The sequence below is a fragment of the Brassica napus genome, chromosome C7 (genome assembly GCF_020379485.1).
Source record: "Brassica napus cultivar Da-Ae chromosome C7, Da-Ae, whole genome shotgun sequence".
NCBI classification, from domain to species: domain Eukaryota; kingdom Viridiplantae; phylum Streptophyta; class Magnoliopsida; order Brassicales; family Brassicaceae; genus Brassica; species Brassica napus.
The window spans coordinates 43038406-43056042 of NC_063450.1; the positions used below are offsets into that span (position 1 = coordinate 43038406).

The 17637-nt window shown below is 39.0% G+C and overlaps 1 protein-coding gene across 2 annotated transcripts; it reads right to left on the reverse strand.

Moving 5' to 3' along the window:
- Positions 1-10151: 10151 nt before the first annotated feature.
- On the reverse strand, positions 10152-15483 carry LOC106348732 (chloride channel protein CLC-d). Of its 2 annotated transcripts, none has more exons than XM_048761937.1 (23): positions 15206-15483; positions 15058-15130; positions 14754-14975; positions 14615-14661; positions 14415-14513; positions 14228-14302; positions 14027-14115; positions 13699-13839; positions 13542-13612; positions 13377-13456; positions 13121-13270; positions 12734-12793; positions 12549-12623; positions 12216-12367; positions 11980-12115; positions 11773-11904; positions 11579-11656; positions 11440-11495; positions 11276-11356; positions 11045-11201; positions 10852-10953; positions 10719-10763; positions 10152-10551 (listed from the first exon to the last, which is right to left on the reverse strand). In XM_048761937.1, the coding sequence occupies exons 1-23, from the start codon at positions 15386-15388 to the stop codon at positions 10537-10539; spliced, it is 2319 nt and encodes a 772-aa protein (XP_048617894.1). In that variant the 5' UTR covers positions 15389-15483; the 3' UTR covers positions 10152-10536. The 2 variants fall into 2 exon arrangements, with proteins under 2 accessions (XP_048617894.1, XP_048617893.1); XM_048761936.1 differs by having other exon boundaries at positions 10714-10763.
- Positions 15484-17637: the final 2154 nt, after the last annotated feature.

Consider the following 17637-nt stretch of genomic DNA (forward strand, 5'->3'; position numbering starts at 1 on the left):
TTAAATATATATTTTCTAAAATAAGAAAAATATTTGATTTTGTTTATATACATTAATTAAAATTTTGAAATTCAATGTTATTTTATTATATTATTTAATGTATATAAAATATGTTTCACATTGTTTAAGTGTGGATTTAGATATAATTTTGCTAAATCTTATCAAAATATATTAACATTAAAAAAATATAAAGATAATTTCATTGTGAATATATATATATATATATATATATATTTTTTTTTGAATGAATGTTAAATTTTATTCATCAAAACAAGTCTTATTACATCAATGTGTAAACCAAAAGTTTAATCTACTCCAACTCCAACTCTAGAAATGACTTATATCTACATTCTTGTTGCAAACCAAACTTGGAGACTCTTTACCTCTCACCTTTGTTGATCTCAACAAACTTAGCTTGTTCTTTATCTCTTTGTCTATGAACTCCATCAGTTATAGGAAGAGGCTGATCTCCATGCCTTATCCTGTTTCTCTCCCTCCATACTGCATGAACACAAGCTTGGAGAGTATATCTCAAACAGAAAAGAGCTTTATTTTCTCTGTTCCCATCCGTCAACAGTCTCACAATCTCTGGCCAAATTTTTGTACATTGATCACGCAAAATCCCTTTTGTGAGATGCTCCCATACCTGAGCAGAGTATGATCATTCAAAAAAGAGATGATCACGCGTTTCAGCTGCTTGCTTGCACAACACACAAGTTGTGTCCACACTCTGGCTCCATCGATAGACTCTGTCCATGGTAGATAGTCTATCTAACATTGCAAGCCAAGTAACAAAAGCAAATTTGGGTGTGGCCTGTGAGAACCAAACATCTTTCGCTCAGAGACACTGCGGTTTTGATTCTCTCAACGTCAACCATATTTCCTGTGTCGAGAACGTGTCTTTATATCCAGCTCTTCTCTTCCACATAGACAGATCTTCTTCATTGTTTCTCATTTTTTCTTTGATTACCAGAAGTTCAGCTTCAATAGAGTTATGAACCTCAGTTCGATATCTTCTTCTACGTCTCATACTTAGAACAGCTTCCTCCACACTAGCTTCTCTACTTATACCCATCTCAATTATACCTCCCTCGCCCAATAGCTCAATCAAAACGCCCTGTTCTGACCAATTATCATACCAATAAGAAGTATGTCTGCCATTTCCAATTTCTTTTTTATAGAACTACTTTTCCACCTTTCTTAACTGCATTAATTTCCTCCACATCCAAGACCCACTCTGAGTTGTAACCTTCACCTGCCAGAAGCTTCTCCCTTTGAGCAAATAAGCTTTAATCCATCTCCCCCCCCCCCCCAGCGACTTTCCTGTTAGTATCCTCCAGATAAGCTTCAGACCACAGACTAAATTTACTTCCTTAAGAGCTATAAGTCCTAGACCCTCTTCATTCTTTGTTTTACATATCTCTGACCATGCTACTTTAGCTCCAGAAGTTTTGAGTTCTGGACCCGACCAAAGAAACGCAGCACAGAGTTGCTCTATCTCCTTCATATACTTACTTGGGAGTCTGAAAATTGCAGCCCAAAAGTTCACAATGCTCATCAAAACTGACTTCATAAGTTGAAGCATTCCTGCATATGAGAGGAATCTACAGGTCCAGGTGCTTATCTTGCCTCTGATTCTTTCAACTAATGGCATATAGTCATGTCTTCTCATTACCCGAGTCATCAAAGGGAGTTCCAAGTATCTTACTAGAAGAGTACCTTGAGCAAATGGAAAGTTTGACAAAATCCTTCCCTTCTCTGCTTCAGATACTCCTGCCATGTAAACCGTTGATTTCTTCAGACTAATACTCAGTCCTGACCATACCACGAACTCCTTAAATACAGATAGAGCTCCCTCTACTGATTCTTTCCTTCCCTCTACAAATACCATCAAGTCGTCCGCAAAACAGAGATGAGTAAGAGACAAAGATTTGCACCTCGGATGGAAGTTAAATTTCTTTTCCCTTACTGCCTTGTCTATCTTGTGAGAGAGGACATTCATACACAAAACAAACAGGTAAGGAGACAACAAACAGCCTTGCCTCAGCCCTCGAGAACTCTGAAAATACCCTGCTAACCCACCGTTCACTTGCACTGAGAATGATGGTGTTGTTATGCAGAGCTTTATCCAATGAATGAACTTGTTAGGAACTCCTAAAGCAGCCAAACTTTTCAACACAAAACTCCACTGAACAGAATCGAATGCTTTCGAGATATCGATTTTCATCACACACCTCGGGGAGATATCATTTTTATGATAGTCTTTCACCAGCTCTGAAGCTAATAACACGTTCTACATTAGAAGTCTTCCTTTGATAAATGCTGACTGGTTCTCAGTCACTATTCTTGGCAGAATCAGCTTCAAACGGTTTGCCAATATTTTTGAAACCACCTTGTAAATGACGTTACAGCAAGCTATCGGCCTGTAATCTTTCGTCTCCAAAGAGTCTGTCTTCTTAGGGATTAGGGCTAATATTGTAGAATTTACTCCCTTTGGTAGAACCCCAAATTGAAACACAGACTGTACTGCAACCGTAAAGTCGTGAGCCAGCAACGATCATGTTGACTTGAAAAACTCACAAGGGTAACCGTCAGGACCATGGGACTTGTTTGAAGGCATTGCAAACAACACCTTTCTGATTTCCTCCTCAGTGACCCGAGCCTCCAACATACTACATTCTTCTGCCGTACAACGAAACTCAAGAAGATCACGTAACTCATCCTCCACTACACCTTGATAATCATCAGGTATCTTATTCGAAAACTCTGAGAAGAATCTTTCTGCTTCTCTCTTAATCTCCATCTGATTTGTAACCATAACTCCATTTTCACACCGGATTTCTCGGATAGTATTTTACACTTGACGGGATTTGATGGCAGAATAGAAAGATTTATTATTCTGATCTCCTACATCAAGCCAATGCAGCCTCGCTCTTTGTTTGAGAAAATCTTCTTCTAAACCCGCAATAAAAATCCATTTTTCATATGCATCTGCTTCTTATTGAATAGCTATTGCACTTGGAACTGAAAGAGTTTGCTGCTGCTTTTGACACAATAGATAATATGCCTCTGAAGCTCGTTTTGTTAGATTTCCAAGCTGAGTTTTACCCACCTCCTTTATGATTGGTTTCAGACTCTTTAGCTTCTTTGAAAATCTAAACATCGCAGATGTGGAATGGAACAGAACCGGAGTAGAGTCCCAAAAATCCTTTATCATCGGCAAGAAAGCTGGCAATCTTCCTATTGCATTCACATATTTAAATGGCTTCTTCAACTTCTCAGTAGGAGGAAGAACTTGAATCTTACATCTCAGATGGTAAGAACTTGAATCTTACATCTCAGATGGTCAGAACATCCTCCTGCCTCAAACAGTGAGAAAGCATTGGAGAATCTATGTAACGCCACATCATTTATGAAAACTCGGTCTAGTTTCTTGCAAATTACTCATTCTTCTCTCTTGTTGCACCAAGTACAATTAGTACCCTGATACCCCATATCTGATAGATTGCAGTGAAGAACCACACGTTGAAAATCCCTCATTCCCCTTGAAATCTTACCAGCATTAATAAACTCTGAACTTTCTTCCACTTCTAATATCTCATTAAAATCTCTCATTACCATCCAAGCCTTATTACGAAAAGACATATTGTTCTTATGATGACTTAAGTCCTCCCATAATTCCCTTTTATCTTCAACTTCATTCTTAGCATAGACAAATGTGCAAAAAAACTCATCTTCATCCTTCAATCCCACAGAACAGGTGATCATCTGATCTGTCTTATACACCGTAGACATACGAACTGACTCCCTCCAAACCAACCATATTCTTCCACCCTGACTGTAACACCCCCGAACCGTCCTAAGCATAGGTCGACCCACCGGCCAACAATCAAACAAGAACATGACCGACGGACGAACCACACCAAGGGTTGGAGATGAAAGGCCAACCGGCCATCCAACGATCAAGCAAGAACTGGACTGACCGTCCAACCCAACACCATGGTCCGGAAGCGCTACGTGACGGGCTAGGGACGATCTGGTCAGAGTCACAAACTTTACTCCACGACCTAGACCAGTTCATCCCCTAACTCGTCCCGCTGCGTCAAGGCATAAGGCTTTGCAACCCGTACCTAGAGTTAGCGTTTTCTATTAGATCAAGGCCTAAGGCTTTTCAACCCGTACCTCGACCTAACATTGTGTTAGACCGGACTAGTCAAATATCAGAGTACTCATGAAGCGCATATAAAAAAAATTTCTTTATTGATTCAAAAAATATTCATACATTGAATAATTCAAGACTGGGTCCGGCCTAATGCCAAATCGAGTCAACATAACACAATTCACAATTCCATTTACAAAAGGCATGAAAATCTACACCGGCGGTCCTAACGTCCAGCTCCAAGCTATCCGATCATCCTTACCTAAAGCGACCTGCAAAAAGGAAAACAGAGTTGGATGAGTAATCTAGTATTACTCAGTGAGTTACAATCCCCAACTAACAAATACAACCTCTCGCTATCCCACCCCAAACAATCTAAAGCGAGAGGTTCACCTAATAGCACAATTCAATCACATAAGCAATATCAGAAATACGCAGCGGTAAACGATAGCAAGATAACTAGCATTATGCTAATTACCAACTCATCACCAAACTCAAACTCGATTTAAACCAGGGTTTAACAACCCAAAACAAGATATAATATATATAACAAACTCGGGCCCTGGTGACGTTATGTTCCTCCTTCACTATCGGCAATATCCTATCTTCCTACCACAAAGGCCAGAAGAAGGAACTTTCAACCGACCGCGGCCCACTGTCCTTCGGGTCACCGCGCGACAGTCCACAGTCCTTCGGGTCACTGTCACATTACACCGTCGTGTAATCACTCAGCCATAGGCCATGACCCCGTCTATCTGAGTCTTCCCGATCCAGCGAATAAGGGGTTTCCTTGAACCCGCCGGGTACGAGGTCTGAAGGAACACTAACTCACCCCAATATGCCTAGCATTGTGGGTTACACAAATGCTATCGGCCAATATACGACTAATACTAAACCCGGTAATATAACACATGGTTCCTAGTAATAGTCACCACAAAATCAACACATCCACCTCAAACATGCCTAGCATTGTGGGTTACACAAATGCTATATGGCCAATATATGATTAATACTAAACCCGATAAAATAATACAAGGTTCCTAGTATTAATCGCAAATTAACACAATCAATCAAATTCCAGAATCTAGCATAAGACTAATTCCAGAATACCTAACTATCCACAACTTAGCGATATCATCTAAGCATCCCGCAATCGCTAACTAACCAATCAACCTAACATTAGCATGCTACTACGGTTCTCAAGCAATAACAAGCATGCTATCAACTTAATCAACATAACCTCAATTATTAACTAGTCAAACCGTTACTCAGTTAGACCTGGCCTCCTGCCACGATCGAACTTCCAAGTAATGGGACCCTGCATGAAAACAACTCAGCAATCAATTGATTATAACTCACAGTGTTCTTTGCCGATAAGCAACTGGTTGATCGGAGAAGACTTGGCCAAAACCCAATGGAGAACTTGACTGGACTGGACTGGACTGATCTTGACTTGGACATAACCTCGGCTTCACCATGTAGAAACTGACAGGCCTCGACAGGCTGATCTGGACTCGGACAGAACCTCCTCTAGCTTCTGGACAGTTCTTCGGACTTCCCGGCGGAGCATCGAGTAGAACTTTGAGTGGAACTGAAATAATCTTGGACAGCACCTCCACTTGATTGTAGGAGAATATGACTGGCCTGGACGGATTGAATTGGACAGAGCTTCTGCGTCACAATCGTAAAGAATCGACGATTGGACGGAACTGGCCTTCTCGGTGAGAATCGACTACACTCTAAGTCGACCACTTTGTTTCTCTCTCCCTCTCTAGCCACGTTGACTTGCTTCCCATCTGAACTGATCTTCATTTGATTGACCTTCAGCTCGACAGAACCTTCCCTAGGCGCTGACTCGACATCAATACATAACTGATCTCGAAAACTCTCTAAAACTCTCGAAATAGCTCGGAATCACTTGCTTTCTTTTTCTACTTTTCTCTCACGATTTTAACTTGGTTTGGACAGGTCTGGATGTGAAGAAATGAGCAGGGGTCGTGGGGTATTTATAGGAGACAGCAACCAATCAGCTTCAGGTTGGTGGCAGCCCGTGTGTCGCTTTGCATGGCTCCGGACGCATGTGCAGCGGCACCTCGTGTTCCACATGGCTAGCTGCATGTCCAGGACACATGCAGGACGCCACCACTCCTCCCAGATGTCAGGCTGCATGACTAGAACTCATGCAGGGCGCCACAGCATCACATACATGGCTGCCCGCATGCTTCGGTTGCATGCGCGAAGACACCTCGTGCTTGGTCGATCCACCTCGTGCTTCTACATGTCAGGCTGCATGTACAGATTCCATGCACGGTGACACCTCGAGCTTCTGGAGACACTCAGCTTGTTAGATGGTTGACACCACGTTCTGAACCCATGCAACGAGCCACCTCGAGCTTCTCGGTCCATTGGCCAGATTTCGGTCCTTCCGGTAATTTTCTGATCCGCGATTAATCCTGAATATTTTTTTCTCCCGTTCTGATGAGCTGAATATTTTTAATAAACTCCAATCTGAACTCTGATTTTGGCGGTAAATATTTCCCGATCCTTCGGCTTCATCGAAAACTTCCATAATACCAAAATTAGGGTTTTCGTCCAATTTCGGATTTTCCCGTCGTGCTTCGATCCTGTCGTGCTTGCTTCCCGTCATGCTTAATTTCCGTCCTACTTCCAATGTATTCGAAATAATATTCCACTGATACGAAGTTTCGCGGAAAACTTCGTGCTGAAGAAACGTCATTCTTCCAAAACGTCGAGCTTCTAAACCGTCGTGCTTCCAAAAATGTTATGCTTCCAAAACGTCCGTCTCATCAATCTAAGACATCTTCTAACTATGGTCGAGCAACTTATTCGATTCATAGTTCACTCACGATCAGTTCTTCGCCCACCTCGTCCTTCAAAACTTCTCAATCGATAAGTATCACCCGCGACTCGACCACCATAAAGATACTCAACCATTCTTTTTTTTTTTGTAACGGGTTTTTACACTGACTGTACTCAAATTTGTTATCGATGACCAGCCACTGAAAACTGCGTTTAGAATACTATTTGACTTCCGTTCCTTCACCTTAAACTTCATTTCATTACTGTTACCCACTCTTTTACTATGAAATGCTTCAACTGCTTGTTAAATCCTCTCACATTCCAAAAGAAACTAGCCATGTTAATAATTTCGTCAAGAAACCCTTGTTTTCTTCAGACTTGCATCCTGAGCCTTGGGTTTTCGACCTCTCTTCTGACCTTTCTTCATTCCTGTTCTTTCTTTGTCTTTTTTTTTTGCTGATATAGTATGTTATCCTCCAACAGATCACTCTCACTTCTCTCTTCTTCTACCCTCATTTCTTCCTCAATTAAGCTCTTTTCTTCCTCTAACAATTCTCCCTCCTCAACATCTTCCTCATCCAAGACAGAGAATTTAGATGATGAGATCAGTATCTCTTCTGTTTTTTCCCGAGTAGGAGTTTGTGATCTTCCCATCTTAGCAGGTGAAACTAAAGATCAGCTGCTCCCCTCCGTTCTTACATCTCCTCCTTTATCAACATCTTTGTCTTCTCCTCTATTCTCCGAGTCTACTTTCTTCTCCATACCCTCCTGTTGATTTATATCTTTAATAAACTCCAATCTGAACTCTGATTTTGGCGGTAAATATTTCCCGATCCTTCGGCTTCATCGAAAACTTCCATAATACCAAAATTAGGGTTTTCGTCCAATTTCGGATTTTCCCGTCGTGCTTCGATCCTGTCGTGCTTGCTTCCCGTCATGCTTAATTTCCGTCCTACTTCCAATGTATTCGAAATAATATTCCACTGATACGAAGTTTCGCGGAAAACTTCGTGCTGAAGAAACGTCATTCTTCCAAAACGTCGAGCTTCTAAACCGTCGTGCTTCCAAAAATGTTATGCTTCCAAAACGTCCGTCTCATCAATCTAAGACATCTTCTAACTATGGTCGAGCAACTTATTCGATTCATAGTTCACTCACGATCAGTTCTTCGCCCACCTCGTCCTTCAAAACTTCTCAATCGATAAGTATCACCCGCGACTCGACCACCATAAAGATACTCAACCATTCTTTTTTTTTTGTAACGGGTTTTTACACTGACTGTACTCAAATTTGTTATCGATGACCAGCCACTGAAAACTGCGTTTAGAATACTATTTGACTTCCGTTCCTTCACCTTTGTTGCAATAATACACCCAAACTTCATTTCATTACTGTTACCCACTCTTTTACTATGAAATGCTTCAACTGCTTGTTAAATCCTCTCACATTCCAAAAGAAACTAGCCATGTTAATAATTTCGTCAAGAAACCCTTGTTTTCTTCAGACTTGCATCCTGAGCCTTGGGTTTTCGACCTCTCTTCTGACCTTTCTTCATTCCCGTTCTTTCTTTGTCTTTTTTTTTTGCTGATATAGTATGTTATCCTCCAACAGATCACTCTCACTTCTCTCTTCTTCTACCCTCATTTCTTCCTCAATTAAACTCTTTTCTTCCTCTAACAATTCTCCCTCCTCAACATCTTCCTCATCCAAGACAGAGAATTTAGATGATGAGATCAGTATCTCTTCTGTTTTTTTCCGAGTAGGAGTTTGTGATCTTCCCATCTTAGCAGGTGAAACTAAAGATCAGCTGCTCCCCTCCGTTCTTACATCTCCTCCTTTATCAACATCTTTGTCTTCTCCTCTATTCTCCGAGTCTACTTTCTTCTCCATACCCTCCTGTTGATTTATATCTTCTTTCACAATATATGTTTCCTTTGTTTCTTTCCCTTTACTATGCACCATAGCTTCCCCTTTTCCTTTCATCCTACAGACTGACTCATTATGACCCCACTTCTCACACAACTTGCATCGTGATGGAAGCCAAGGATAATAATACGTCAGTGTGAATTCACTACCTCCCTTTGAGAAGGTGATCTCTCTTGGAAGTACCTTAGAGACATCAACCTTGACAAACACTTTCGCAACCTCCAAATTAGTACATGAGCTTGTCTCCGGGTGAAGCTTCACCGGAAACCCTACTGTGCTAGCTATGAATTGAGCGCTTCCCATGAAAACATGTTGAGTGGAACTTTCTCCAAATGAACCCACATTGGAATAGATTCTTCTTCTTGTTTCTCTTCCTCACTCTTTGATTTCGAGACTATCATCGGCACACCCACCACATTCCACATACCTCTGTGTATAATCTTCTCCCCCGTTTTTGGATTTGGAACTCTAAACCTCATTGTCGTGGGATTAACTTCATAAACCTCCACCTTTGCAGCTTCATCTCCATATTTCCAGATTTTATTAAGAACCATATGAACCTTGGCAACATGAGGCGCTAGATCCAGGAACTTTCCTACCACAAAATCTTCCCACAAAGGTGTTGTACTCTCTAGGATTTCATCTGGAACCAAATGCTTCACATCCTTCATCGAAACCTCAACATCGTGCTTCTTCAACCTTTTCATATCCTCCGCGACCTCAACTCAACTCTGTTCGCCATGCCTCAACTTCTCTTCTCGATCTGATTCAACCTTCCTGTCCTGATTCGCACTTACTCCAATCTCTTTTCCCCTCTCCGGTGAAGCCAAAACACATGGCGGCCTCGCCGAATACATCTCCGAAACCCTCGTCGCTATCGCAATCGCAATCGCCCAGAATCACCTTTTCTAAACGACAACGTTCTTTTCCGGTTTTCATTATGAATATAAAACAAACAATATAATAATTTGTTTGTACATATATAAAATATATATATAAACAAACTATTAATTGATAATTTTGATGGGATCATATGTTTATCTAAGATTTTCTAAAAAAATTATTATCTTATTAATTTGTGTCATATCGAATATTAATTTATACAGTTTTACTGTAGTAATAAAAATAAAATATTGTTAATTGATCAAAGTTCATAATAGTATCTTTTCGAATATATAGTCTAGCTAGCCTTGGCTACTATCACACTGAATAATCGAATTTGTAAGTGCGTAGATCAGAACACCAGTGAGCTCAACGCATATTATTTCTTGTTTAACTTAATCAAATATATGTCAACGGCTAGATTTTACAATGATTAAGAAATAATCAAAGTTTGCAAAATTACAACAATCAAACTCACTACATATATCTTTCAACTCTGTGAACAGCCAATGAGACTGTTAACACAATTTCCAGCTCACGAGATATGATCATACATCCTTCAGACCGGTTTTGGGGCAAACCTCCTCAAACTCAAAACGAGGAAAAATCATGTCGTTTGGTAGTATGGACTAATCACTAGTCCGAGTAAAGATCCAACCAACTTCAAATGCTTGTATACGTTTGACTGTTTTTTCTAGCCTAAAAGATCGTCTAGAAGCGGACGTGCAGCGTCCGCCCGCGTTGCTGTCTCACTGTACCGACCTCTGCAAGGCAAAAAACAATGAGGGACAATAAGGGATTTTTTGCCTACAGGGCAAAGAAACTACATTACACACTTAAAAACTTATTATACGATCATAACATCAGACTTGAGAGACTCCCAAGGCTTTCGTGACTAGACACAAGAATAGCAGCAAGCAAGAGACCTTACACTAGTTGACTGTTGGAGTTCAACAGCTGATGATTCCCCGTTTTCCTGCATAACAAGACCAGTAACATCATTAATGTTACCTAATGGAATATTGTGTATAACTAACTCTCTACTGATGTAAAAGAATGAATACCTCAATTAGCAAATCCTTTCTTGTGATCAAGCCTATCACACGGGAAGGACGGGGAACAACAAATAGATGTCTCAATCCAAGTTGCCGGAAAAGGTTGTATACCTAATTCAAACGGATAAGATTCTCAAGCAATTATGATGTATATTGTGTATCGGTATGAAAATATAACCAGTGCTTAATTGCTTATATTCACCTTTGTCAACGACATGTCTTCAGGAACAACGTATGGAGACGGATTCAGAAATGGAGCAAGATCTATATACATCTCTAAATCATCTGAAGTTAGATGTATATCCTCTATGCATAACCCTTTAGATGAAACAGGTTTAGCAAACTCGCTAAATCTGTGCCTGGAGATTGCATAAGGAATTGATTTATTAGACAAAATATGATTACTTCGAAAGAGGGTGTGACTTTAGTTTACCTGATCGGTCTGGCGCTTGGATCACAAGGCAGAGGACTATGTTGAAAATCCACTTTAGATTGAAGGAGTACAAGCAAGTGACTGCATGGTAAACAAAACTCAGAATTATACAAATCTTTAAAAGTAACTCCTTTTGCAGTTGGTGGACAAATGTAATCACGTACCTCCGAAGAACTAACCCAATGACAAGTGTTTCACCACTTCTCGTGTGGTCGATCACCTGGTACAGTGTCAAAGCAAAACCATCAGTACAGAGGACTAGCAATAACGAGTCAAACTTGTGTGGGAGAAAGCAATGCTTACCGGAAATCCATTGTGTTTGTTGCTGCGCAAAATTGAAGCGACATCTGCAACCCTGATAACTCGAGGTAAAGAAATTACCTTCAAAGAAGAAAAATATTAGATTCATATAAGACCCACGTGACAAGCTCCATCTAGTATTTGGCTGATGATAGAACATAGCTCTACGGTTGATAATGGAGATAAATAATAACAACCTTCTGACTTTGACATGCTTCCTTCGCTATCATTTGCCGCATGTGATATTTGGGTCTCGATTCCAGTAACGGAATGCCCTTAAGGCGTGCTTGTACTTCATACAATCCCTCATTGAAAGCATCACCCACGGCCTAGGAACAGAACAAATTAAAACAAGCGTATTTCCATAGAAACTAAGGCAAATGATAATTGTTGGTAACTCATACCTTTGAAACGAGAAGAACCAACATTATAAGAGGCAGAAGTTTCAGGTTGTTTGTGATTTCAACCATGATAACACATAAAGATACAGTCATCCGCATCGAGCCTCCAAGAAATGAAGCAGCTCCCAGCAAAGCATAACTAAGGTTCAAAGACTTTTGTATTAAAGGCCTAAAGTTTAACCAACAAATTGAAAAAACAAAGTGGTAAGATCAACAAAGCACTACACAGAGAGACTCACGTTCCCTCTTCAATGTTGAGCTTCTTGTAAAATCTGACCACAAACATGCCTACAAGGCGCCCATACGTTGATCCTATCATTATTCCAGGGACAAACTGGCCAGCGGGAACAGCTGTTCCAAATGTCACCACTGCTAACGTATAAAACATAGCCTGTAAATCATTAAACAGAAAGAAAACAATAAATCAGAAGAATAAACAAATAGAATGATGTACCTATAGATAAAGAGATGGAACGATATTAAAAATCAAGTCAGCATAATCCTTATCATGGTGATAACATGCACATGATTCAATAAATCTCAAACTCTATACACCAAATAAGGGCATATACCAAAAAAGTCAGTAGACTCTGAGCACTGAATTCTCGCATTGTTTTTGCGCTGAACAAATTCCTTATAGCATCATCCTATCATCAAAAAAGAAAAGCAAAAGGTTTAAATTGTAACAGTCGGGCTTAAAAGTAAGCAAAGTCAAAATCAGAAAGAATATATCTGAAAATATTCTAGAATAAAAGACCTGAGTATTGAAGAAAATTGTGGCGAGATCATTGTATTCGTTATCCGTCTTGCAGTAGAACTGATGATGGAAGCGAAAAAAAAAATAAGCAATGAGAATGCGGAAATGTTAAAAGGCTGAAATGTCAGGAAAGTCAAAAGCTCAGCAGAAGAAATGAATGTCATTGCCAAAGTTCTGGGGCCTGATTATTTAGTTTTCCTAGTAGACACCATCACATGAATTCCACATACGCATCTAACAAAAGTGTTCACATTTCACTAGGTATAATTAGCAAAACTTGTGAGGTTTTTGGCCTGACATTTTTGCCATCGGAGAAACAGTTAAATGATGGGTAATATCATCATAGCAGATCTCAAAGATACACATCTATCTATAACAATGTCTTACATTTACGTAATTCCCATACATTCCAGGAGGCCGTGGACATTCAATACCAGAGTCGGTAACTGTTTCAGGGCATGGACTGCATTTCCTTAGGAGTGGCAGCCCAAATGAGATTGCTGAAGTTACGCAAGAGATGATGCATGCTTCATATATCTGCATATTCAAATACGTAGCAGCTACTTAAGTTCAGAAACGAGACAGTCAATCTTCAAAAGATAAACATAACCAAATAAATGTAGCATTTCATGTGAATCTTTACCTTCACTCGATTTCCTTTCTTGTGCAAATAATTTCGACGCCAAGATGTCATATAGTATGTAAGTTGGTTAAATAATGCCCCTGAAGGAAAATGCCATGAGAAATGAAACAGTTAAGAGAAATATGAATTGAGCCAAGAATGCAAGGAAAGGAAAAAAAAACTCACCAAGTAGGCCTCCGATAACTCCAATTACAGCCATTGGCAGTAGCTCCTTGAAGTAGTAGTCATCTTGACCACTAAACGAAGGAAAGAAAAGTTGCAAGTCAATTTTAGCACTCTTAGCTTTGGAGAATGTAAGTGAGCACTGAAGCTAGAACCTTACTCTGATACATCCCATATAATGAAACCACCTCCACCAAAGTGTCCACATATTCCACTCTTGCACCATCCCATGGCAGTACGCACCACAACAGCTACGATAGCAGAAGTGAAAAAGACACGCCACATAAGTTGACTTCTCCACCTTCAATAGGACATGCAAATTATATTAGATGGACAGACGGCATAGCATCCCAGATGCACACAAGATAAAGTATCCCAGGATACATGCTAAGGAAACAATAAAATAGACAATAGGAGTTCCTAAAATGGCTGTATCTCAGAACAGAATAATTTCAGCTGCTGGACATAGGATGAGGGAAGGAACCTACCATGAAGTGACCTCCTCTAATGCAAATAACACTCCACCAACTGGAGCTCTAAAAGCTGCAGCAACTCCAGCTGCACATCCACAAGTGACCTTTCAAGGCATCGCAAAAGTGAAGAAATAAGATCTCTCAAGAGATTCGGACCTAATCTAAAACTAAACAAAGTCAGATAGCATTCTTGACAAGAAGCATCTAGGAACTTACAAGATCACGACGATCTCTGTCACTCTTAAAAAGCTGAGGCCATCTAGAATTCAAATGGTATTTCGTAGATCCACCCTGAAACAACATAAGCAAAAGGAAAGCATAATATAAGTTTCCAGAGGAATGCTGGAAAACAGAGGTAAGAAAAGCACTCCATGCCAGAATAACAAAAAACTCAGAAGCTCACCTGACCAAGCAAAGATGCAATGCAAGCACCTGTATGTACAAGGGGACCTTCTTTCCCCAAGGCTAAACCACCTCCAACAGAACCAATGCTTCCAAATATCTATGCAAGAGCAACTTTTAAAAAGTTTCTCCAAAATAGGGAGAAGAAAAAAGAAGTGAACTTTCAAGATTAACACAACATTCCACACAAAAAAAACGCACCTTTCCGATAAGGGTTCTAAAGAGCAAGGTACCAGGAATATCAATTCCTGCACAATCAAATGCATAAATATTACTGTGAACTTACAAACTCTCAGCAGAAAAAAAGAAACAAATGGAGAAGTAGGAAGAGTTGATGTACCATTGAGATAACCCTTGATCTCAGGAATGCCAGAGCCAGCGGCAGCAGGAGCGAACTGCGTAATAATATACGCGGAAGAAAACACCAAGACTAGATTGATGACAAGGTAAACAATAAACCCCGCAAAGTAAGACTTCTGAATGATGGCGAAAGTCAGCGCAAACTTCCATCCAGCGAAATTCTCAACCGAGAGATTAATGAAAACAGCAGCCAATCCAGTTCCTAACACCAACCAAACCAATAATTTAAAAACAAAAATCAATGGATCTGAAAAAAGAAGGTGTAAAAGTAGCAGTAGTAGTACCGATCCCGATGAGTAACGAGAAGAACCACTTGACAGCAACGTAGTAACCAACGTAAAGCTTCCCTCGATGCGCCTACAATCATCATCAGAGAGAGAGATGAATCAAAAGGAGAGAAGGAGGTAGTATATTAGTAAGTAAGCAACTAACCTGTTCTTCTCTGTAAGCGTAATTCTCGATAACCTCGTAATCAAGACTATCAACGCCGCCACCGCCGTCACGTGGGGAGCTGAGTAAGCCAACGCCGTCTGTGGAAGCGTCGTCGGAGTCAGGGACGCGAGACCAGAGGAGATTATCGGATTCGATCCCGTTCTGTAGATGATTCGAGAGCATGATGATGATCCGATCGAATCGAATCGAGAAGCTTGCTTGATTTAGGGATTCGTGTTTTTTTTTTTTCCTTCTAGATTGTGATTTAAATCTGTTTATGGGAGATGTCTGTAACTTATGTTATACACATTTTAGCTTTCCCTATCAAATTTATTTACTACGGGATAAAATGTTATTTTCTTTACTTTTTTGTGATTACAAAATTATTTTAGTAAACCTTTCTAATCTTTTAACGCGGATTTATTATTTAATTATAATTTTGACATATTTAATTATGAGATTATTATGACGACGATTTCACAATACATCATTTTATTTTTTCTAAATGCATAATTTTAAAATTGTTCTAAAAAAATTACTCTGATAGTTGTATTTGTACTATATTTTATAATAAAAATATGAAAAATTCTATATGATAGTTTTTTAGTTTATCTTTACAAAAATAATCAACAATAAAAAAAATGACCAAAATAAATTTTATTAAAATATAAAAATATTTTTTTGTCTTAGAATTAACTAATCTAAATTTATGGTTTAGAGTTAAGATGTGAGTTTTTAGGGATATAGTTTCAAATTTTTTTTAAAAAAAATAAAAAAAAAATAATAAATAATAAAATTTCAAAATAAAAATGATTATTTTGGTCATTTTCTTCTTCGAATTCTATTTTGTGACAAAAATTTAAAAAAGATTATTTGAAAAAATTGCCTTAAAAATATATTATGAACTTTTTTCTTTATCAACCTGTATAATTGAGAAAATACTTTTTGGTATTTAAATTTAAGATTTTCTGGTATAATGTATCAACAAACCTTTAATGGAACCAAAAAAATTCCACAGACTTTAAAAATTCTTTTGAACATTATTCTTTCATTAATGATAGCATAAAAGATCAGAAGACAAATCTATTTGTATATCATTGGTACAGCACAAGTTCTAATGCCAAAATGCTTGTTCACCACATAATTAAATTAAACTTAATATCGGAGCTGATTATCCAAACCAAGAAAGAAGAGAAGTCAACATCCATAGTTTTTGAACACTATGAGCCAAACAATTAGTCAAAAAAATTTGACATCATATGGAATGAAGAAGAAAGAAAAGAATACAATTTGGAATGAACATTGTGACCTTTAGACTTAAAGTGCCCCCTTCGCCTTCATGCTTTTACTAATCCCACAAATGCAATTCCACTAAAACTTTATTGGGAGTGGAATCAAACGCATCGAACTGCTTTGTGCATGTATGTCACTGCTTCAAAGTAATGTCCCTTTCCATAATGGGCCTTGAGCTTAAATTATATATAGTAAGACCATACTAATCCTATGAATAGAAACTTCACCTCAAAAGCGACTTTCTAAGATGTTGATGTCAACATTTTCTAACCATACTATAGTACCCGTCAACATAACCTTTACAAGTTATGTTGATTTGCACGCAAAGTCTTTACATGTTTACATGTCTAAGTCATTAGCTGATCCTCTAGCATAAATTAAATGGCTTTTAAGAATATCACTAAGACTAGCAAAAGCCAGCAACACTGGCGAATGGCGATCAAAGTTGCATGAATTAGTACAAACGCATTTGCCATCCATTCAAAAGAGACTGGGACACAATATACATAAACATTACTTTAGTACATAACTAAATATCGAAATCTGGACATGAAATGAAACCTACACAAACACAATCTCAGGTAGTGCCAGTTGTACAACATATAGCAGCAGCAATATCATTGGGTTTTGGTGGGTAAAAATGGCTTAGGGTAGTGGTATCATCTAGTAAGATACCAAAACTGGCATTTGTATTTTTCTCGACTGTGAATCCATGGTGGGAGCAGATGTATTTAGATGCGATATGACCATTCAGAAAACAATGAACAAAAACTGTTAGGTGGGTTCTCTAATTGAGATTATTGATTGATTGCCAAAGAAGACAAGAAGCACAAGTAATGAATGGGCTTTGAAACTAAGAGAGCCTAATCATAATAATGAAGTCCCAAGCCCCATTTTGCTTGGAAAATAAACATGGCTCCAACACCACCATGACTCTGATATCAGAGTTTTTTCTCTCCATAGGGGGAATAATGACAAGTGTCGCTCTCTGATTTGTTAATACACTTGAATTGGTTTTTTTCTAAACGTGATTCTGTGTTTCTAAGCCAATGTCATTACATAGCAACTCCAGGCCCGGATCCTTCTTCCCTATAGGTCTCATCTTCTCACTGTTGCCGCCTCTCCGAATTGAAAAAAGA